At 40.5% G+C, this 24,834-nt stretch overlaps 1 protein-coding gene across 1 annotated transcript in view; it reads right to left on the reverse strand.

Annotated features, from left to right (window-relative positions):
* The window catches only part of LOC117502739 (neurexin-3b-like), a 460,000-nt gene that overhangs the window by 339,977 nt on the left and 95,189 nt on the right, over positions 1-24,834 (reverse strand). Inside the window, 3 exon segments of the mRNA XM_034161843.1 lie at positions 13,693-13,854; positions 16,802-16,825; positions 18,797-19,098. Coding sequence (XP_034017734.1) covers positions 13,693-13,854; positions 16,802-16,825; positions 18,797-19,098 — 488 coding nt within the window.

Consider the following 24,834-nt stretch of genomic DNA (forward strand, 5'->3'; position numbering starts at 1 on the left):
CTGTTGCACTGTGGGCTGATCAATAAAGTAATCGAAATGATAGAGGAACTGACTGCCACGACCGTGTCTACTACTTCTTTTCTTTTGTTATGGCTCTGCTTTCCAACACTATCAACAGCCTTATGAGACCCATTCATAATGCACGCACAGGGGACCGTAACAACTCCATAAAGCTGAGATCCTCCATCTTTGCTCCAGGATGGTGTATTGATTGGGTCCGGCTGCAAACAAGAAGAGGGGTGAGAGAATGGCCGGTAGGTGGAAATAAGTGCACGTCCACAGACACACAATCTGCTCCTTAATCTACTCGAGATCAGTACCCAGGTCACAGCTGCTGTCAGCCGCTGATTTAGCCTCAGTGTTAATGAAGACACTCTCATGAAGTGATGTCCAACAGAACTCCATTTGCTCAAACTCACTCAATCTATCTAATGTTGAAAAACAGCAAGATTAAAAAAGCTAAGTGTCTCACATCTCACACAAACAAAAACCAGAGAGGACTTAGAGAGCACACACCTCAGCCAGGGTCAGGGCTGGACGAATACTCACTTCACTTAGATAAAAGCAGTAATACCCCAGAAGAAATCACAGTATTATGCAATAATACAGTAGTGTTCAGAATAATAGTAGTGCTATGTGACTAAAAAGATTAATCCAGGTTTTGAGTATATTTCTTATTGTTCCATGGGAATCAAGGTACCAGTAGATTCAGTAGATTCTCACAAATCCAACAAGACCAAGCATTCATGATATGCACACTCTTAAGGCTATGAAATTGGTCTCTTAGTAAAAAAAAGTAAAAAGGGGGTGTTCACAATAATAGTAGTGTGGCATTCAGTCAGTGAGTTTGTCAGTTTTGTGGAACAAACAGGTGTGAATCAGGTGTCCCCTATTTAAGGATGAAGCCAGCACCTGTTGAACATGCTTTTCTCTTTGAAAGCCTGAGGAAAATGGGACGTTCAAGACACTGTTCAGAAGAACAGCGTAGTTTGATTAAAAAGTTGATTGGAGAGGGGAAAACTTATACGCAGGTGAAAAAAATTATAGGCTGTTCATCTACAATGATCTCCAATGCTTTAAAATGGACAAAAAAAAAACAGAGACGCGTGGAAGAAAACGGAAAACAACCATCAAAATGGATAGAAGAATAACCAGAATGGCAAAGGCTCACCCATTGATCAGCTCCAGGATGATCAAAGACAGTCTGGAGTTACCTGTAAGTGCTGTGACAGTTAGAAGACGCCTGTGTGAAGCTAATTTATTTGCAAGAATCCCCCGCAAAGTCCCTCTGTTAAATAAAAGACGTGCAGAAAAGGTTACAATTTGCCAAAGAACACATCAACTGGCCTAAAGAGAAATGGAGGAATATTTTGTGGACTGATGTGAGTAAAACTGTTCTTTTTGGGTCCAAGGGCCGCAGACAGTTTGTGAGATGACGCCCAAACTCTGAATTCAAGCCACAGTTCACAGTGAAGACAGTGAAGCATGGTGGTGCAAGCATCATGATATGGGAATGTTTCTCCTACTATGGTGTTGGGCCTATATATCGCATACCAGGTATCATGGATCAGTTTGGATTTGTCAAAATACTTGAAGAGGTCATGTTGCCTTATGCTGAAGAGGACATGCCCTTGAAATGGGTGTTTCAACAAGACAATGACCCCAAGCACACTAGTAAATGAGCAAAATCTTGGTTCCAAATCAACAAAATGAATGCCTCGCAGATGTGAAGAAATCATAAAAAACCATGGTTATACAACTAAATACTAGTTTAGTGATTCACAGGATTGCTAAAAAAGTAGTTTGAACATAATAGTTTTGAGTTTGTAGCGTCAACAGCAGATGTTACTATTATTGTGACCACCCCCTTTTCTACTTTTTTTTTTTTTTACTAATAGCCCAATTTCCTAGCCTTAAGAGTGTGCATATCATGAATGCTTGGTCTTGTTGGATTTGTAAGAATCTAATGAATCTACTGGTACCTTGTTTCCCATGTAACAATAAGAAATATACTCAAAACCTGGATTAATCTTTTTAGTCACATAGCACTGCTATTATTCTGAACACTACTGTATGTCAATCATTGGGCGGCACGGTGTCTTAGTGGTTAGTACTGTTGCCTAAAGGGTGTACTTATGGACCTGACTATGCACAGCCAAGTGGACCTATTTTCTCCAAAAAGAACAGATGAAGGTCACCATTCTCCCCCATGCTTGAAGTCCATCCTAAGATGCAACAGTGACAACAAAATGATAAACACATTTTGGTGCGTTCAGGTGATACATTCACATCATTTCCAAGGTGACCTTTTTCCTGAGAAAAAGTAGGGGCTTCTGATCATTAGTCAGTAGGCTTCTGGTGCATCCCAAGAAGCCTATTGCAGCTAATTTCTTCAAAAATTGTTTGAACCCCCCCCCAAAATTATATATTTCTTCACCAAACAGAAACTTTCTTTTTCAAGGTGGCAACATATTTCACTAATTCATTTACAAATATTAAATAGTGAGCAAGTTGGAGGTCCACTGTGTGTAAAACCTGTTCACAGTCAAATCGAAAATATTGCTGGAGGTGCAACCTTCAGAAAAGCCATGTTTTTGTGGTGGTGCGACACGTTTCTTCACATTTGGATTCCAGATTTCCCCTTTAATACGGCAAATGTGCTGGAAATAGAATGAAGATGTACACCTTCAGCAGCGCCACATAAAACACGCAGTGAGGCGTTCCGCTGAAACTGTCACTTTCTCATTCTTGCCGTGCATATGCCGCTGCCTCACAGCTCATAATAACAACCGGTTTGTCTGCCGCTTAGTGCGTTCCGGCAGTTTGTCACCCCCACAGCTCGGAGGCTCTGATTCTGGTCTCTTATGAGCAGACACAGTTCACAGCGGCTGAAACAGAACCAAAACAAACGCTGTGCTTCTATTCATTTTGGATTCATAAGCAGGTAATTCTGGACGCCTGCCTGAATGGTTGTCATCTTGGACCCATGGCGGTTCTGAGGTGTGATGAATGCTGTGATGCATGGTGGCAATGCATGATGTCAGAGTTAAACCATAAAGCCAACACAATTAGCCATGTGGTATATGAGGTCAACTGCAGTGACCAACAGATTTAAAGCTGTATGGCCTTTGGATTTTTTTTTAAAGATTTAAGTCATAAAAATAATTTATTTAATTCCTTAGCATTTAAATAAGGGATTCGTAATATAATATTGCCAATATGATCAAAATTTGTGTCGTCTGGAGACAATTTAGAATTTCAACCCCTAATGGGTAGAAATTCAAGCAATCAGACACCATGACCTACATTTGGTAGCAACGTCATAGATCATGTGGAATGCTGGGAAGCACAAGGCGACTTCCAATCAGAGTAAAGAAAGGCAGTGTGGCATCAGCGGGTTGCTTGCTGGAACAAAATATACCAAGATGGCGGAAAACGCTTTGAAACAGCTTATTTCCACAGAAATCTACTATGCTTGCCATATATTTTGTAAACATTAGTGAGAAATAAACACTTCTAAATTGAAAAATGCCGCTTTTGTAACCAAATAACTCCTCTGAAGTGATTAACAAGACCATACGGTTTTTAGTGTGTGTGCCCCGAGAATGTGCATCAAGTAAGTGGGTCAGGTCACAAGTATCTCAAAACCTCATGCATGTACATATGTATCCTCCTGTAGTTCATCTGCACGACTGCATTATGAGGAAAAGACAATGAGCAGTAATGCAACATGTTACATAAATAAACTGACATTATAATGCTTGGAATTCAGGGGAAGTAAATTTGATCAGTTTTGTGAAATCTGAAGGCTTTAAATATACCAGGCTGATGTGACAGTGACAGGGAAGTCCAATTTAAAATGTAATTCTGACCTAATGCTGAAGTAAGAACATGATAATGAAACGATACTTAAAATAAAATCAGGAAATGAAACCTTCAAATAGGTTAACATTTCATTTTTTGCTCAGGAGGTTGCCTCTGCTGAGAAACTGTCACAGGGCAGAGAAGCAAGACAGCATTGTTACAGGAATATCTTGATATGCTTGAGTGAAAAAGTCAGATTAAGTCAGTAAAGTGATGAGAAAATGAGCTTTAGAGCAGGATATGTGTAATTTCCTGTGTGTAGTCAGAATGTAATATGGTGTAATAAGTATGCTACAGTTCTGGTGACGCGGTTGAGTAAAGAGAAGCACAGAGATACAAAATGTTCCTTGTAATTAAGTCATTTCCATTCATATCTCATAAAGAATACCCAACGGATCCACAAAAGGTGTCCAAATAAGGGAAAGGTAACATAAGAACTTATTATCGCCCTTTGTGGCAATTTTGACCTGTTTAAAGATGGTGAAAATAACATTATTAAGCTTTCAGTTATGATTGTGGAGCAGATCGTGGAACTGGATATAACTAATGAATGACTTATGAATAATTATCCAGAATTTCAAATACCTTCAGGAAATCTGTTTTGTAATACATGCAGCCGAGGACTTGGTGGCCACAAGAATCCAGCTTTTGAAATGGAAAAACTGACTAATGAACTCATTTCAAGCTGCATGTAACTTCAAAACCGCACTTATTTTGAGTGAGAGAGAGAGAAAGAGAAGGAAGAAGTGCCTGCTTGGCGACATTCATACAAAATCATTTTGTAAGTTTGTGGACTTATGACTGTTGCTTGATTTTTAGTACAAAACAGATTTGAAAAGAATCAAAAATAAGTACAATTTTGTGAGGGAATGTTCTGTGTGTATTACTGACACCCACACCTGCTCCTAATTCATCATCAATACTGCATCCACGGACCATCCAGTAGGTGTTAGACATGACGTCTGTAGGCTTAAAGACGCATTTCTACATAATCATTAACCCAAACCAGCACACCCGGGATCCAAGCATTTTTTCAACCGTTATACTTGAAGTCACCTTGACACTTACATGCATTTAACCCCTGCACTACCGCGCAATTCGTCATGCCAATGTGACCCGCTTAGTTCTGCTGGTTGCTACACTTTGTGCCGCTGGATGCTGCATTATATAAAATTATTATTTCATAGCAGATTAATCATTTGCTCTCAGAACTTGGCTGATGAAACCACCTCTAATCGCTCCCGGAATCACAGAGAAATTTTCTACAGCTGCAGCTGTCCTCATGCGATTCATGATGTGGAGAACACATTTGGAATTGTCTCAAACGTAACTATTTGTAATATTTATATTGTAATGGCTTGGTAAAACAGTTGCATTTTCATTCCTTCTTATGAGTATCTGTAAAATTATGTTTATTATAGATTTAACATCTCGTAATAATCGTTCTGATGAGCTGCACTGTGATGCGCTTGCGCTGACACATTGACTCGCAGTGTTTTTGAATAGGTTGCGCACTGTGTAGTTCACAAAATTAATGCGTGCCAAAGATTTTGAACATTTGAAAAATTTCTTTGCCCACTTGCACACAGCTGTGCACAGTTTACAACGGGTTCACAATGAGTTTACTCTATGGCACAGCAGATTAAATTTGTGCAAGTGTACAGGTACCTTTATTCAGCTGAAATTATTCAGATTCTCAAATGTCATTTTTCAAAATAACTGCAAAGTGACACTATCTAGTTATATTTCAGAGCATTTATGTATGAATGCATGAATAAAAACATGATAAGAGTCTTAAAAACAAGCTGTTCTGGTGGGGTTGGCATGCGTACTGATGATGGTTGATCTATCGACGAGTGTTTGGCTGGAATGCTCAAACTGTGAATACATAAAAGCGACGCCGTGACATTTGCATTTGTATTGGAGGAGAAAAACAAGCACCGCTAACAATCTCAGAAATGATGACAATGATCTTTTCAAATGCCAAATATTGGTCTCTTGCCCTTTCATCACTTCTCTGTACTTGCTCATTATTCCCTTGACCTGCACTCACTTTAAGCATGGCCCTCTTTATCTCACACACAGGCTGACACCTCTCTCTCTCTCACACACACACACACACACACACACACACACACACACACACACACACACACACACACACACACACACACACACACACACACACACACACACCTTCTCCTACTTTCTCTCTCTGATCTGTTCTTTATTCCTCCCACTTTCAGTCCTGAATATCCTTGGCTTGATCGAGTTGTTATTAACTGCTTCCTTCTATAACTGCTACTTCTTTCATGTGGCTCCTCCTTTTTAAGCGTAGCGGTTGATGAAAGTCACCCCCACAGTGTGACAAGCTGCTACTACACAGCTCCAGTGCCGGCGCCAGTGACGCCGCATGGAGAGGTTGGACGGCGTGACCGTTGCAGGGAGACGGGTCACACAATGTTGACTCTCGAGTGAGTTGGCCAGCTGCCCACGCACCCTCGATCATCATGATGATCTGCCGCCTGCTTGACCGATCACGAGCCTGGGCAGGAGATGAGTGTGAGCGTTGTGTATGGATGACGTCCCGTGTAGCCTTTGGAGTGCAGCAGAGAGCAAATGAGGGAGGGACAGCGTGGCAGGATCTGTTTTTAATGGAATGAACAAATGAAGCATTACATCATCTGATTCATCAGCTTTTCTATCTCTCATTCATGCTTCGTCACGTCACGTGAACATTTTGGAGCAAATTTGACAATATTATTGTACAATCAAGTTATTGTACCTTCACCTTAGATCCTTTTCTCCACTTCCTGCTACACTGCACTAACACCCAAGTACACCCTTATGTTGAATATGAATGAAATCTGTCAACTGGTTCTTGAGATACCGTACTAACAAAGACGGCAATGACAATATATTGTTGTGACCTTGAAATTAACCTTAAGGTCACCATAATCAACTGGTTCGGGGATCACTCATTCTAAATACGAATGAAATGGTCAACTGGTCCTTGAGATATCATGGTAACAAATGAAAACAGGACGGACAGATGGTCAGACGGACATGGTCATCGCTATATCCCCAATATTTCATACCGGGGGATAGAAATGTATAAATTTTCTTCCGTACCGAAAGCAGTACAGTTAACACCAGAGCTAATCGGTGCTCTGGTCTTTCCACCATTTAGACTTATTAAATACCATGTATTAAAACTGTATATATTCTTTATGGTATTAGAAAGCTGTGACTCATTTACAGGCAAGAGGAGAAAATAAAGACCACGTGTTGTCTGCTGCAAAAGGAAAGAAGCCAGATGGTTGCTCAGTAACGGGTTTAAACAAAAGTATGGAGAAAATGGAAAAGGTTGAGGTTTACATGAAAAGCAAAAAAAAAAAAAAAGACAAATTTCACAAAAATGCAGGTAACTGCTTTCTTTTTGTACATTTCACGCTAACAGGGTGAAAACTGTTGCCACTCCGGACTTCTTCTACACTGCACTTTTTGTATTGTGTGTAGCGCTGCCCCCAGTGGTGAGAGAAACTTGGGAGGTGTGCAGCAAGTGACGTTTGGGGGAGGTGATGGTCTTGTGTTTAAGTGTTGGGCTTGAGATCATAGGATCCTTGGTTCAAATCCCAGTCTGACAGGAAAATCACTAAGGGCCCTTGGGCAAGGTCCTTAATCACCTAGTTGCTCCTGGTGTGTCGTGGGCGCTTTGCATGGCAGCAGCCTGACACTGGGGTGAATGTGAGGCATTGATGTGTAAAGCACTTTGAGTGTCTGATGCAGATGGAAAAGTGCCATATAAATGCAGTCCATTTACCATTTGACGTGAAAGATTCATTAGTTTTACATTTTGTAATTTCTAGTTGGGTAGAAACAAAAATGCACCATTTTTTTTCATGACAGAACAAGCTGATGCACTCTGATTTGCCCAGTGAGCTAAACCTGACTGACCTCATCCTGTCATCAGGTGGTGATATTACATTCTGTAAAGCAGAGGTGGTGGGGGCCTGCAGCAGGTCAGAGAGATGCAGAGACAAGGAGATGATGCACAGATACATATGGAGGAGGAAGGTTTACATTTATAAATAGTCAGTACACAGAAATACACAACACACAACTAGAACCTGGGCTCAGTTCAAGGAATGCAGGAGATCACACGACTGAATAAAGGCCAAGACCGGTCGTGATCGCTTTGTGTCCGCCTGTGCAGAGGATGGCGTGGAGCTGCTTAATGGGGTAACGCATGATGAAGAGTTTAGGATCACATGATACCACCACCATCCAGCCACGTGATGAATCATCTCTGTTCTGCTCCCTTTGTACGGTCTACTCCTGCTGAGTAACATTTTCCGAGACGGTACTGGAATTAAATGGAAGGACACGGGTGCTGCAACATAAACAGCTATGCAAAACCTTAAAACTTGCATTCCACCTCCCCAGGTTCTCTATCCTGAAAAGATAAAAACAGCTTCCAGAAAGCAATGGTTTGTGCCTGCCATTACTTTACCACAGGCAACCAAGTCACCTCCCAGTGGCGAAGTTGTAATTACATCTGTTGACCACCATAGCATTGGCCTGTAAATGGGCCATTGATCAAAAATAGATGACAAGATGTGTTCTCCAGAAACATGAAGAAAGAAATAAATACTTAATAACAAAAGAAGCTCTAAAAGAAGTACTGGACAAATATTCAAATATGAACTTTTTCTAGAGCATTTTGATATGACAGGAATGATCAGGTTTATGCAGGAACATGTGAAGCCGGCAGGTGACCTGTTGAACAATGAGCTGTCGTGTTACGCATTGTGCTCCAAAGTAGCATTTAAAACCTAATCATCTGTAGGATGTTAGTTTTTTGAACATGCCATTTTCTCAAACAACTGATTTTTGTGTAGTTTTTACATTTAAGGAGATGAAACTAGGGAGAAAGAGAAACCAAAAATCACCGTTATTGAAGTGCCTGTTGGCTCAGTTCTATGCCTGAAGGACAGAATAATGGTGAAGCAGAAATCACTCTTGCCTTAAGGGCTTTACACATATTTTGGAGCTGATAACAAATTCACATATCGCTGTATGGAGAATTCTATCAGAAGAAGAGAAGCAATTTTAAAAAGGATGCACACAACCTCTACTGATCCAAATTTCATGCAACTGAAGCACAAATGATAAAAAATAGATGGAAGACTCTTTGGCTGCTATCTGATCCAGGATAGAAACTTACACTGGTTTCTTCGAAGGATGAAAACATGGAGGATTAATTAACCACCCGAGTGTCAGATTTCCTCACCGTATATGACTGGACTCTTCACACATACAGAAATGGCTGAAACGAGGATCTACATTGTCAACTGCAGCAAAAACCTGGGTTTGTTTAAGACACGGATCTAAATTAAAAATACAGTCTGACAGTCATCTGAGAAAATAGAAACAGAATAGCTTGGACATCAGTTCTAAATGTGTTGCTTTGATAAAAATTTAATTTTCTAAGATTTGCCAAAGGTTTGTGCTTTTAATTTTATGGTTGTGATGATGTGAAATCCATAGGTTGGTATATAAGTTGGTCCCCACCTGCAGACCACAGACTACAAATGAAGATGGGAGCAATCTGCTGAAAAGTGAAGCCAGACTCTCTTCATCGCCATCTATTGCTGGTTGCAATAAAGAGCATTTACCCCGCCTTCTCCTTGAAATTCAATGCTACACAGTATGTTCCACAAAAAAAAAAAAAAAAAAGTTGCACATGCAATGCAATATTTTTGTTCTGCACGTGTATTACCGTATTTCCGGGACTATAAGTCGCACTTTTTTACATGTTTTGGCCGGGGGTGCGACCTATACTCCGGTGCGACTTATAAATGAAAAATATACCGGTAGGATCTCAATTAATTTACTGTAACAAAACAATTTACGTGACAGAGTCGATCTATGTTTTTAAATGGGCCACCAGAAAAGGAAATGCAATGCATCATGGACACTGTAGTATGGCGGCCGTCCTACAGGTCACGCTGGTCGTGATAACCAATCAGAGACAGAACGTTGGACGGCGTATTCCTCACCTCACCCACAGCGTGTGAAGCTGACGAATACGGTGCTTGCTGTTATTCCGGCATGGGCGAACAAAACAGCTTCGACCCTGGATATCAGTGTGAGCAGAGTGTTTAAGTTGACGCTGAGAGCTGCGTGGGAGCACCGGGTGAGCGACGGCGGAGGATTAGTGTGTGCACTTGGAAGGAGCTGGCGTCGAAGATTGTGAATAGCGTTTGAAGCAGACGAACATGGTGTTTATTCCGGGACGGCTAACAAAACAGCTTCAACCCTTGGATATCAGTGTGAGCAGAGTTGACGCTGAGAGCTGCATGGGAGCACTGAGCGACGGCGGAGGATTAGCGTCTGCACTTGGAAGGAGCTGGATCGACAACGCTGGGTGGTCATGAGCTGCGCAGGTAGGTGCTGCATGGTTCGGCTCGCAATGTGGTCCGCAAAATACAAACATATCTGTAGGTAAAATGCAGCTCACGAGAGGGCACTCAAGGCTTGTGTGACTGTTCCTGCGACTTCTGACTACCATAGAAAAATAAAAATTTCAACATTACTGATAACTTAACAAGACAACGGAGAAGGCCCGAAAAAATGCCACCAAAAAGAAAATCATACTCTGCAGATTGTAAGTTACGACTGGTGAAATATGCATCTGAAAACGTTAGCCGTCACAATATTATCATCTGAACTTTTCATCTTAAGTTAACATACCTGTATGTCCATGGGACTTATAGTCCAGTGCAACTTATTTATGGTTTATTTTTCTTTATAATGATAAAGTGGCTGGTGCGACTTATACTCCGGTGCGACTTATTTATGGTTTATTTTTCTTTATAATGGATAAAGTGGCTGGTGCGACTTATACTCCGGTGCGACTTATAGTCCGGAAAATACGGTATGTTATTTTTTATACATTCTTCTATGACCAGTTTATCTCAGTGAGATTATTTTCAAAGGGGTGTGGTCTGCAAATACAATGACCCTGACCGATATCCTCTTCAGGTATCATCCATACAAGATAGAATAAAACAGTGGGAATATATTTATACATCTCTTTCACAATTGCCACTTTGTTACAGGCTGAGAATTCCAATTTATTTTATTTTGAAAGAAGTATCAATTAGTGTCTTCAAGGTATTTTGGTATAATGCTCATCCAGGGAAAGCGATTGGGAATGTGGTGGCTAAATTTATTTATCAACTGATTCTAAGGATAAATAGTAATATCTGTTTAAATCAGAAGGAGCACACAGACAAGGCGGAGATTATTCTGAAGGAATGACATTTAGTATAAAATCTGTTTAAAATCAAAGAAAAACTCATTAAAGTTTGGTGTTGATTGGCAACCGGATGTGGATTCTGGATCTGCTGTATTTCTAATAAGTATTAGTTCCTTCAACAAAGTAACTGAAAGCATTTTGTTGACATTTTGATTAGTTTCTCAAAAAAAAACAAAAAACAAAAAAAAACAGTGGTGGCGGTGGGTGGGTGGGGGGGAGTGGGGTGCTGATCTCCATAAAGTTGTTTGACTGACTGTCTTAAAAAGTGAAAGATCCAATTATACCTTTGGATCTTTTTAATTTTTAGTTTCAGAGACACAGATGTCATGTCATTTCAAAAACTAACAGGCTGATGTCCATGAACATTAGTGCAACAATCAATCTCATCTCGACTAAGAACTCCTTAAATCTTAGTGAATATGTGGACTCAGAAGTGGATTTTTTTTTCTTTTACTTATTTTAACTGCAACTCAAATCAAGCAAAGCAATAAGAAGATTTTTTTTCTTTATCTTGTACGTGTCTGAGAAGCTCAAGGGAATCTTTGAAAACACACCATATACTAGTTTTCCCAAACCCATTAAGACACTGCGTCAGATTCTTGTGCACCCTCAGGATCAGACTCCACATCACAATTAATGTTGTTTGTGCTGTTGGGTGCAGTGAGGAGTGCCAAGACATCTACACTGTAACAGAGAAACTAAACAGCCAACTCACAAACGTATGGCCCACAACAAGAGGACCAACTTCTCAAATCAGGACTGTGTCATTTACCTTCATCCAAAAGACAAAGGACACACGTTCAAGGAAAACAAGGTGCATGTTTGAGACAGAGAGGATAGCTTGGTTTGAGGAGGTATAAATGTGAAATTGGAAAAAACCTTCCCTGAACCAGGGAGATATCCACGATGCTGCCACTTATAACATGGTGCTTTCCCTGCTCCCCAAGAACATTAAGGATATTTCACCCATCCACTGAGGAGCGCACAATCAATAATCCTCTGGAGACAAATAAACTTTAACAACTCTCAGGAAAAGCAGGTTATAATGACGTCTTTTGTTGAAGTGACTGAGGTTGTTTGTTTTACGGTAGAGACCTTCGCTCCCAAAGCTACAGACTGAAGGTACAACCACATCTTTCCTTTTAAAACTGAAGGAGTCCCTTGGATAGGTGGCCAAACATCTTAAAGGCCAACAAGAAGTTCTGATTCTCTGCAGTAAACATCTAGGTACCTTCTTTGACAGGTATACAGACATGAACAAAACCGATCATACCAGATATCACATGACATACAATAAAGTACTTTCATGGAAATATGGATAAGAAACTATATTAACTTCAACACAAAATCTGAGGCTCATTTAGCCTATAAATGTTTTAATTTATGCAAAAACCTGTTAGCATCATGGACACATTTGTGGGGTTTTTAAATTTATATTGATATATGTCTCTATTCCAGCTCTGGACTGAAATAGTTGGTGCTGACTTGTGCAGTGGAGCAGCAGTCACTCCCAGGCCTGTTTGTCTGCATTTGACATCGAGAATTTCCAGGCCTGCTTGCCCTGGCTGAAATGAGATGGGTTCCCGATAGAGCATCAAAGCTGCTTTCAACTGAGCCATTATGGCTGAGAATACTGCATCTACCAGCCAAACCTTGACAGAAGTGTTCCTGCCTCTGCTGCAATCATCTAAAGTGCAGGAAGATTGCACCATGTAACTCAGTAGGCCTTCACTCTGACAGTTACAGAGCCGCCTGCGACCCCGGCTACTGCAAACAAAAAGTTAAGGCAAAGTTCTACTGAGAGTGCAAAAGTGAGGAAATCAATACATAGCCCCACTGTTCCCTTTATTATCTCAACTGGCCGAAGAATAAGTCATAGTGGGCAAAATGTGAACAACAGATCACTTAATCTCTTTGGCTCGACTCGCACAGTAAAAGAACCAGTGAATACATTATAACTGTCCCAGAACAACAATGCTTTTCAGCTTTATCACAGGCAAATATCTTTTTCAGACTGCAGCCCACTGGGAGGCATTTCAGCATCACGCACAAGCTAATGCTGCAAACAACATGTGACACAAGCATTTTCTCAAACACAATCTGCACCAAGTGGCACAAATGAGATTGAGGGAATATTGATAGTCTGATAGTTGTTCTGCCACCTCAGCAGCTAATAATGATAATGCAATTTTATTTTCCGCTCCATCTCTGCCTTCCTTGACAAGGGGAAGTATGCTGATCCTTAATCTCTAAATCTATGATAGGATCTGATTGGAAAAATTGGATGCATTTGTTGGAGATGTGGATACATAAGCTTGCTTTGCAAAACAAACCCATGCTTGAAAGTTAGTTTTCATTGGGGTGGTGTTGGTGTTCCACAAATGAAAAGCACTCCAACAGAAGTGTTGCATGTCAGGACAATGCCCACAGGCATTTATGCAAACCAACAGATATCAGAAGTCATGCGCTTGTTATCCATCTACATTCACTTGAGTTGTTCCTACCTCTCGGAGGCAGCCCATAAAATTGTTGCTAACTGGAGATCCGGGCAGGTCTGCTGTGCTTGGGCTCCCTCCCACGTAGAAGAAATCATCAGAGCCCAGCATGGTGTAGTCTTCCTGGGTGTAGCCAGTAGTAGTGAGAATCCCATCAACGGAGATAGTTACCTGTTGATGGGTAACACATAACCAAAGCCAAGCCATTACACTCTGGGATTTGAATGCTTGCTGTGAATAAAACACACCTTTTTCCTTGGTCTGCATTCAAAGTGAAATATCTGAACGTTTTCTTTCTCAGTTGACCTTTTGTTGTTTTGCTGAACAATTTTGCACCTTGAAGCGACTGTTTCAGATCAGACAGCGTTTTGATTTTAATGGAATTTTTGCCATAGGTTTCACAGGACAGGTAAAGAAAATATAGCAGAGGCATATTTTCTTTATCTTTGATGGGGTAAGAGAATGGATCCTAGGTTTGGTTCTGAAACGTCAAGTTGAGGGGAGGGTTAGTACAATGTTCAAACCAAGGACAAATTGATTGCACTTGTCTTAGGTTTCGGGATTTATCTGGTAACTGCAGACACGCACACACACACACACACACACACACACACACACACACACACACACACTTATACGGATCACACACCTACAGTCGCACTCGTTCTCACGGTGTCATCCTCACGTTCTCTCGCAGAGGTCTACATTTATATCCACACACATGCAAAACAAAGGGAGGCTTCTCACAACACAACAATGCGCAAACCGAGGGCATCACGGTTAGAAGGCAAATTAAACAACTATTTGGACATGTAAGGGAGTAAGTGAATGAATGGTGCCATCCAAAGCCTGAACAAGTCACACAGGGTGTCCATGCACAATCAAGACTGGAGCCCATATTCAAACACAATCTCAGAATAGCAGATGCTGACCTGATTTGGCTCAGATGTCACAGTTACATTTCCAGTGTGACCGGGCCGCACTGAGAAGGAGGCCGAGGAGGGTGATAACATCAAATTTACTGGCTATGATACTCCAGCCTTCACTGGCTCAATGTTCAAAAAGTGGGTTGAAAATCTTTACCCTTCCACGTACCTATGTGAGTATTCATGCAATCAAACAGAAGCATCATAAAAATGACATTTTTGTAAGTTTGGAATTGTCTGCTTGCTTTGTTATTGTTGTCTTCTTGGGGCATGTTGGCTAGATTTCCCCCAGACCTGACATTTCCTAAAAAACACCAGACACCTCCCTCCAAAAAAGTGTGTACTGTGTAGAGGAAAGTGGGCCAGTGGAAATGTTAAGCCCAAAACATTCTGATTTTTCATCATACATGTTGTGGTTGCGTCATTAACCTTACGTACGCATTAAGTTTCAAGACAGGACTGCGAAGCTCATGAAATTTAAAGTTTGGTGGCTTTAATTTGGTGAATTTGCAAAATACAATTTCAATTTATTTTCATTTATATAGCGCCAAATCACAACAGAGTTGCCTCAAAGCGCTTCACACAGGTAAGGTCTAACCTTACCAACCCCCAAAGCAACAGTGGTAAGAAAAAACTCCCTTTGAGGAAGAAACCTGAAGCAGACCAGACTCAAAGGGGTGATCCTCTGCTTGGGCCTTGCTACAAACATAAATTACAGAACAATTCATAGACGAATATACAAGAAATGCTATTGGCGCACAGGACAGGAGGATCGCCAACACGAATACAACTCCCATCTCTGGATGGAGCTGCACTTTAAACAGAGAGAAAAAACAGAATCAGGCAACAGAAAGACAAAAAATACTGTATAATTTGCCAGCATTAAACAACAAGAAAAACAGAGAAATACTAAGGTGATCACCGGCCACTAGCCCTAAACTTCACTAAAAGACCCAGAATTTAGGTAAAGTTGAGGCTGCAGCCCGCTCCAATTACTAATAAATGAATTAAAAGAGTAAAAAGCATTAAAAACAAACTGTACCAGTATGCTAGCCATATGAAAGGGAAAATAAGTGCGTTTTAAGTCTGGACTTGAAAATCTCCACAGAATCTGACTGTTTTATTGATGCAGAGAGATCATTCCACAGAACAGGGGCACGATAAGAGAAAGCTCTGTGACCTACAGACTTCTTATTCACCTTAGGGACATAAAGTAGTCCTGCACCCTGAGAACGTAAAGCCCGGGCCGGTACGTAAGGTTTAATTAGGTCAGCTAGGTAGGGAGGTGCCAGTCCATGAACAATTTTATAATAATTAATAATAATAATTTTAAACTAGAAACAGTGAATACACCACTGTTTCCAGTTTAACGTCTACTTGTGATCGTAGCTCGGGAGGCATATTCTTAGAATTGTTCGATATATGAGCCCAGGTATTATGGTGAAAGTTATCTACAACACACAAACAACACTTTCACCAGCATGCTACAAAAACACCCAGGAGGTGGGGAAGGGGTGGTGGGGTGAGCAGAGTGAGTGATGGGTGGAAGCTGGGTGAGTGAATTAGAGTGTTAGTGGTTATTCTGGTGAAAGGGTCGAGGTCATATGACTTTCAGGGGTGAAAACTCAATGAAGTGTGGGCATGCCATGCGCCATAGTGACTTGGAAACAACTGTCAGAGCTCCCGCAATGAAGGTATAAGGTTGCCATTTTTTTATTTATTTTTTATTTTTTGGCAGTTTCATGTCGAGGTTGAGATCTTGAATTGTGGTAAGCTTCTGTCAGTTCTGGACGACAGTCCTCACAAAAAATGGGGACTTTTTTGTGTGGAAAAAAAAAATTAAAAAGTTGCCCTGACAAAGGCAAGGAAGTCAAATTTATTGTTTTACTTGTTGCATATCTGCAGCAATGTGGAAGAACCAAACAGAAAAATTAAAAGCCAAAGTGAAAATTAAAACAGGATGGGGGATCGTGGGGAAAAGAAAGGGGTTGTTGGCAGGTCAGGGAGGAAATTGAGAAGCGAAGAAAGAATTGCCTGGTAATACAAACCCATCTCCTCATTTTTTGATAAGAGTGTCTAGGATGGAACTCAAAGAGAACAAATAAAAAAAAAGAGAGGGGGGAGGGAACACACGGCAAACCCAAAAAAAAGACAATAAGAATGATATCTACCAGACAATGTAGTTTGTTTACCATAGCGTGTCCAATGCCTGATTGCTTTCCAGAAAAAGGGGAAGAAAGGAAATCAAAAGAATAGTGAACAAAAAAGGTTGTTAATAAGGATGGTCAGAAAACAAAAAAACAAAATGATGAAGAATTAGGATGTTAGTACATTAGTTGGTTAGATAATGGTTAGTAATAAAAAAAATAAATGACTTTTATTATGACTTTTATTATGAGTTAGTGCTGGAGTGAATAAACACTGCATGTTTTGTCACAGATTCAGACAATCAAAGCGCCGCCGCAGACAAATTTTCCACATCAGAAGCCCACAAGACAACAAGTAGAAAAGCAACTGCAAGACGCAGAGCTTTCAAGTGAAAATTTGCTACGGACAGCTAAATGGCACCAAATCCAAACAAAACCTGTAGTGTTTTTTTTTTTTTTTTTCACCATTAATCTCACAAATTGTACTTTTCAAAGAGGACAGAAAATGACAGTGGAGAAAGAACTGTAGAAAGAAAGTAGGCAAGCAGTCCCTGTTCTTGGCTTTTACGTCTCTAAATGGTGCAGATTTTCGCTGGGAGTAAAGCTGCAGGTCCAACCTAACTACCCGGGAGCAACAGAAAACCGGCACTTACTTGTTCTGCTGCACACTAATGGCTGAGAAAATTAAGTGCAAAATGTCCACACAGTCTGTACAAATCCAAATAGTACATCATCAGAACTTGTAGTATTCTCTCATCATGACAACTCCTAAATCACAACACGTTTTTTTTTTTTGTTTTTTTTTTTACTGAAAACTGTTTTTAAGCTTCAAACATTATAGAGCAAAAAAGAAATGGAAATATAAGATTTAGAGAAAATGCAACCAGCTCAGATTGGCTATTTCTCCAACTTTCTGCCATTTCTACTGGTAAAAAGTTCTCTGTGCAAAATCTATAGCCCAGAAATATCAATTTATTAAAGATATTTCAACCTGCAAGTTGCCCTTTTAACAAGCTGCCTGCGGCAAAGCCTAAATGTTGAAGTAAGTAACCTCTCTGATGGAAAACATGATTAAATACTAGGATCATCTGAGATATAAAGAGCTCACTGAGAGCGCCAAAGCACTCACTGGCTGAGACTTTACAGTCAAACTCAATAATGCACAAAAAAAAACCCCCCCAAAAAAAAACAGTGTGACAGCTTCTGACTTAAAAGTGGCACTTAGGTAGCAATGAAAAGTACAATAATCTATCATCTGTCATCTGTCTACACTGAAGGATGAAGACCCACACTCACCATTTTTACATATTTGAGGCCAATACATGCAATTTGCACATCTTTAAGGCAACCGCATGCAAAACATACAACCAGAACGGTGAATTATTTTCTTTGTGACCTTCCAGACTGCCACTGCTTTCAGCTCATTCCAGTACGTTGTTAAAAAAATCAAATGCATGATACCAAAAACAATCCTCAGCAATCCTAAATCACAAAGTCTTTGTTCACAATCATGTTATTTTATGGATGCAATGTAATTAAAAGTGTGATTAGGGAGGTTTTACTGGCAGTGCGTTCACATTCTGTAGTGAAAGAAAAGATACAATATTTTTGGGGGATGGTTACAGAATTACAGTTGTATGTTTTGAATATGGTTACCAATCAAGTACTATAGATGCAGGTTGTATATACTAGGCTGCAATATGAAAAATGGCCAATATGGTCTTTAATAAGCAGTAAAGTATCTAGCACTGTGCTATCTAGACTCCCATTCTGCAGAACTGCTTGACCCATTACTTATTAAATAGCATTTATTCACCAGAAGAAACAAAAAATAAGAATGAAATGAACTTAAGAACTCGATGTAATCATGTAGAGAACTGAAAAACATAAATCGTGACATTTGTCTCAGAAATGTTTCTGAACTGTGGCGATGGAATGATAACCAATCAGAACAAGGTGGCTTTCTTTCGTTCAAAGCTCATGGAAGCAGCTAAAATCCACCTGAATCCAACCTCGTCCACAACCGTTACCCCCGATTACCTGTCTCAGGTTGCGTGTCACTTTGATGTCATGCCAGGAGTTGTCATTGAATTTTCCGTTGACCGGCTCCACAATGGCCTCAAAGGCCCCGGAGCCCAGATTGATGACGAGGGACACGGCTCCGTCTTTTAGCGCCAGGTTGACGTAGTCTGCAGATTTGCCTGTGTGGAGGAGAAGGCCGTTGCGTTGCCACGTCTTGAAGGAGAGCGTGATCTCATCGCTGCTGCTCTGGATGGGGTTTTGCGACAGGTCGTAGCAGAAGTACTCCGAACCGCGGAAGGTGGCCACGTTCTCCTCTCTCGCTGGAATGACAAAACAAAATAAGATACATTATTTTAAAACAGGAAAAACTTCTCAACATTACAGAGTTTCATGTTTGGCAGTAAGAAATGATCAAAGTCAGGGGACATAAAAATAAATTTTTAACCTCATGAGAGGGCTTTTTAGGAATAAACCATTTTTCACATGAAAAGATTAGAAACAAATAAATTTAAGGTCAACTTCATGAGCACATTTTATTTCCTGTATTAACCATCTGAGGTTGATGGCTGCACCGGCACATCTAAGTGTAGTTTTTGTCACATTTCTGTTCATAAATCAGTGACGGAACATCCGAGACTTAATTCGACTACTTAATGAAACTAAATTCTCATCTATAAAAGGGATCTCTCATCTAGATGCGCTTTTACTCACAGCCAATCCTAAAGGCTGGAGAATGTCACATGTTCTGTCTCCTCTCCCTGCCTGCTGTGAGATGCTCCACTCAGCTCCTCACCCAAAAGACTCATTAACTCTAAAACAACAGTCTTGTTGACCTGAAAACACTTTTGTTTTTTGGTTTAGAGACAAAGAAAACCATGTTGAGGGATCATTCTCTGCAGGAATGGTACAGTAATTTTATTGTAAAGGCAGCAGTTGTGATGAAACCAGTTTTCATCACATATAGTTTTTATTAATCCATAAGGGAATTCTATGTTAAGAGAAGCATATAGCAATTAGGAAAGAGATATATTTTACAAATACGGTATACTGTTTTGGATTGTTCCACATCTCTGTTGTGTAGTTCCTAGCAGATGGCACTGCTGCACTGCATATGTATTACAGTACTTGGTGAGCCACAGGCTTTGGTGAACCCATTTATGGCACCAAAACAGTTCATCCACATGAACAAAAATATAAATTCATGAATGATTTAAAGAATTTCCAATAACACAGTTCATATTTTCAAAGTTAGAGCCAAATCATGTCTTTTAAACAGTGTTTTAGGCAAATATATGTTTCACAGTCAGAAAGTGGAGATTGTCCTTAGCAGTTGATGTGCAAAAGTACCTTAAAGGGGGAATTCTTGGATGAAAGGAAAAAATTGTGAAAAGGCCCTTGGACCTGAGAGGGTTAAGCAGTGATTGGACCACCAAAATGTGAGTTTGGTGCTCATGCTCATACTTAATTCTCCTTTACAGTGTCCATGTCTTTAGGATCCTGGTGCTTTCTGTCTCACTGTATGGTTGAAGATTTGGATGTTAACCATTGAGCTCTTGAAGGCTCTCAAAGGCTACTTGGGTACTGTTGGAAAGATTTTGCTTCAAATGAACAGTTACTGTGGAAAATGAAGAGAAATACTCAAGTGTGAGTGAACATTAGCTACGACATTTTGGCCATGTGGGCCACCTCCTTGAGGGTGACCCAGTGTGCAGCTGCTTCAAATGCAACAAGAGGATGGCCACATATCACCTGGCTACAGCAGATAAATGGCTACTTTTGGGAGGTGGGGATGGACCAGTTGCCTGCTTGGGTGTTTGCCAACCAGAATCTGGGGCAGTTCTGCAGTGTGGTAGATGCTGCAACTTGCGAAACCAGTGCATGCTCCCAGACCTGACCCAATCTCTGCAAAACCCTGTACACTAATCTATCTTTACAAGAGGAAAAAGCCACAGCGTATTTGTGTTGATCAGTTTGTGGACGTGTTTTCTAGATATTAATATTGTTGCTGTTCCTATTACCAACTATGACGATCACCGCTACTGCTGCTGCTTTATTTTTGATAAATACTGAGCATTTTGATCAATTCCAAGAAGCTATGTTGGTGTTTTATAACAAACATTTCATGCAGATCAAGACAAGGACAAGGATCTGTTCCAGTAAAAGCACTAGACATATGTAATTATTGTAACATAAAATGAAACACCAGAATTGCTCAGCATTGGCTCAAGGATTGCCTTTCAATAAACTATTATGAACTGTGTCATAATTTGCTCTTATGTGCCCACGCAACCTACAGGAAAACATCAGTGGCATCCACTGACAGTTACAGCGCCTTTAAATGGACTCAACACATTTGCTGCCACATTTACCTGCCTGAAAAAGCTTCAGTATTTGTTGCTGTATCAATCAATCACAGTGCAGCCTGAATAAAAATATGAACTACTGAATGTTGCATAGAAGGTCAAGAGTGTACACACACACACACACACACACACAGCTCACCATAATTACAGCTATGATAATCCCATCATTCAGCTGGGATCGTAAAATCCTATCTGTATGACCGTGGGTTTAGGTTTCGCACACAGCCTCTAGACAGACAGACTACTTATGATGGAACACTATTCCCTGCTAATGGCACACATAAATCAAACTTACCCCGATTTTATGGTTTTATATCACTCTGCTGTTGCGAAGTGACTTCCCAAGCCCACTCTCTTTTTTCCTTTCCTTTTTTCCTTTTTTTTTAGATTGACACAGACGGTAAGGTGAGTTAGCATGGGACAGAAAACGAGGAATGAGGAAGAATTGGATCACACAATTTATGTTACCTTCTGATCAGTGATGGAATAATTCACACTTTTTTTTTTTAGATCTTGAAGATGAGCGACAAGGACAGATTTGCTATTAATTATTGACACAAGGACAAGATGGGATGATTCATCTCTCAAAATCACACTGAAGGCAGCACCTTAAAAAAACCCTGCAACTTAAAAAAAACCCTTCAGCAAGCACTGCCCGCTGAGCCACTTAGTAACGGTAACTATGAGATTATGTATTTTTTATTTCATTTGAATCCTGTGTTTTTATTGTTATTATTATTACTGTTTCCTTGAAGACAAATCATGAGTTGAAGTTGGAAAACCAATAAAAATCAGAAAGTGAAACCAGAAGGGCTGCGGGCCCCGAACGTTCCAGTTTGTTGTTTTGGTACGGCTATATGTAAACATTAGGGAGCAATGCTGTGGAAAGATACAGAAGAGAGAAATGAGAATATTGAGAGAAACAAAGGAAAGTGGAGGAAGGCTGTGGGATGATGGGGCGCAGATTCTGGTCATGAAGAAATTGCACCGTGTCTGTGCTGAGCACAGGGACGAGAAGAAACAGCACAGGAAGCAACAAAGGGCCTCTGAAAGCCCTATTACATGTGCTGAGGGAATAAATAGAAGCCATTGTTATCACTGACAGAGCTGCGTGCAGCACGACACAGAGAGGCGGTAAAATATACATTGGAAAACCAAAAAACACCTCTCCATGATTTCATGCATCTAAGACGTTGTGTAGGCGGCAGCGCTAAATACATGTTGTCTACGACATTAACGGCTGAACCGTGTGCTAAACATCAGCCCCACTGATCTCAAAGCAATGCTCAATGTGACGTTTTCATCAAACTAAACCAACCTAGAACAGACACTCATGTCATAAAAATGCAAGCTTCAAAAAATGTGACAAGCTACACTGTAATTGCACTTTCTGTCCATTTGGTGATGTCATATGCAGAGGTGCAATAACTACCAAGGCATAAAGTTGGTCAGCCACATTATGAAGCTATGGGAAAGAGCAGTGGAAGCTGAGCTGAGAAAAGAGATGATGAGCTGCAAACAGCAATGTGGTTTCATGCTGGGAAAGCAAATTTGCTCTGAAAATCCTGATGGAGGAGCACAGTGAAGGCCAGAAAGAGTTGCATTGTGTGTTTGTGGATTTAGAGAAAGCTTTTGACGGGGTGCAAAGAGAAGAGTTGTGGTTTTGTATGAGGGAGTATGGAGTGACAGAGATGTATGTGAAGGTGGTGCAAGATATGTACAAGGACAGTGTGACAGATGCGTTCATAATGGAGCTGGGATTACTTCAAGGATCGACTCTGAGCCCAATTTGTTTGCAGTGGTGGTGATGGACATGTTGACAGATGAGATCAGATGACAATATGATCTGCAGTGAGAATAGGGAGCAGGTTGAGACAGGGTTGGAGAGGTGGTGATACACTCTGGAGAGAAGGGGAATAAAAGAGAGTAGAAGCAAGACAGAGCTCATGTGTGTGGATGAGGAGGAGCACTGTGGAATAGTGATGGTGCAAGTAGTAGAAGGGGTGAAGGTACTGTAGATGAGTTTAAATACTTGGATCAACTGGTCAAAGTAACAGAGAGTGTGATAGAGAGGTGAAGAAGAGCATGCAGGAAAGGTGACGTGGATATAGACAAGCAACAGGAGTGATGTGTGTCCAAACATATTTACAAAAGTGAAGGGTAAAGTTTACAAGACAGTCATGAATCCAGCTATTGCTGTAGGACTTAGAGGGCATGGCATGAACAAAAAGACAAGAAACAGAGCTGGAGGTGGAAGAGCAGAAGATGCTGCAATTTTCCTTGGGAGTGACGAGGTTGGACAGGATTAGGAATTAACATATCAGAGGGACCACACAGGTAGGATAGTCTGGAGACAAGGTCAGAAGATGAAGAAGAGAGTATTGGCCTCAAAATGGACCATTTCTCAGAGTGGAGTATTTGGGAGGAAACAGCATATGCATGCAGATCCACCCTGGAGCTGCTGTGGTGACCCTGAGTGAATCAAGGGGAAAAACTAAAGGGACATGGGGCATGGAGTGTATTGCCAAATCAATATGCGAATCCATGCTGCGGTGACCAAGAGCAAAAAGGGAGAAGCAAAAAGAAAGAAAAAAACTGTAATTTCCTGTTCCTCAGTAGCAGAATCAGTCAAGCTGAATCCCAAAGCAGTATTTACCAACCCGATGAACAAACAGGCCAGCATCCCTATAATGTGTGCAAACCCAACTTGGCTGGTACCTCCATTAAATTACAGCAGCCAATTACAAGATAAATAAATGCTTTTTTGGGGGGCTAAGCACTTGTGGGAAATGATGGGTGGGGAGCATCTACAGTAATATTGACTCAGTTTCCTTTTTTCCCTTCTTTAAGCAGCTCCTGTTTTTTGTGAGGTCATCACAGCTGATTCAATATGGATCTACCTTATGATGACCTTCCTGATACAATATTAGATCTATAAGGAGAAAGAAACTGAGGTGAATACCTTTTCTGTGTGAGTTTGCTTCCAAGTGCTGCAAGAAAGAAAAAAAAATTGAGAGCTTCTTGAGGTGATGCTAGAGTGCAAACCACAGTGCCACCCTGCTGCCATTTGAATATATACATTGTGCATATTGAGCACTGACCATTAGCAGCAAATAAATAAATAAATAAAAGATTTGTTATAAAGATATAGCATATTGCTTTTATTATTCTTATTTCTAAATTTGTTTTTGTAGACAGTGGTTTTGTTGGTTTCTTCACCATGTGGAGATGAAGCAATTTTCTAAAGTGCTAATAAAAATTACATGGATCAAAGCACCTACATGCTTGATTTTTGTGCCGAATTCAGATTTGGAGTTCTGCTTTGTGTGCAAAGAACTAAAAATGTATGTTGTTACATATATGAATATGTACAATCACAGAGGCCTTTCACAAGGCTTTACTGAACATTACATTTGGACAGACCCTGTGCATTGATTTCCATGAAAACCTGATTACAAATGGAAAACATTTGATTTTCTTTTATATCTAACAGGCAGAAATAAAAGCAGAAACAATGTGTCTGTAACATTTCATTTTGAATATTCCAAAGAGGCGCTCACTGCAGATATGAAAACTTTCTTTGATTGGAATGAACCAGACAAAGGAAGGGACCCTGTGTCTCTACGTCCAAGGTTTCCTTCAAATATAGTCCAGATACCTGATACCTGATCATGTCTTCTCTCACATGACCCA

The sequence above is a fragment of the Thalassophryne amazonica genome, chromosome 21, assembly GCF_902500255.1.
Source record: "Thalassophryne amazonica chromosome 21, fThaAma1.1, whole genome shotgun sequence".
In the NCBI taxonomy this organism is placed as follows: domain Eukaryota; kingdom Metazoa; phylum Chordata; class Actinopteri; order Batrachoidiformes; family Batrachoididae; genus Thalassophryne; species Thalassophryne amazonica.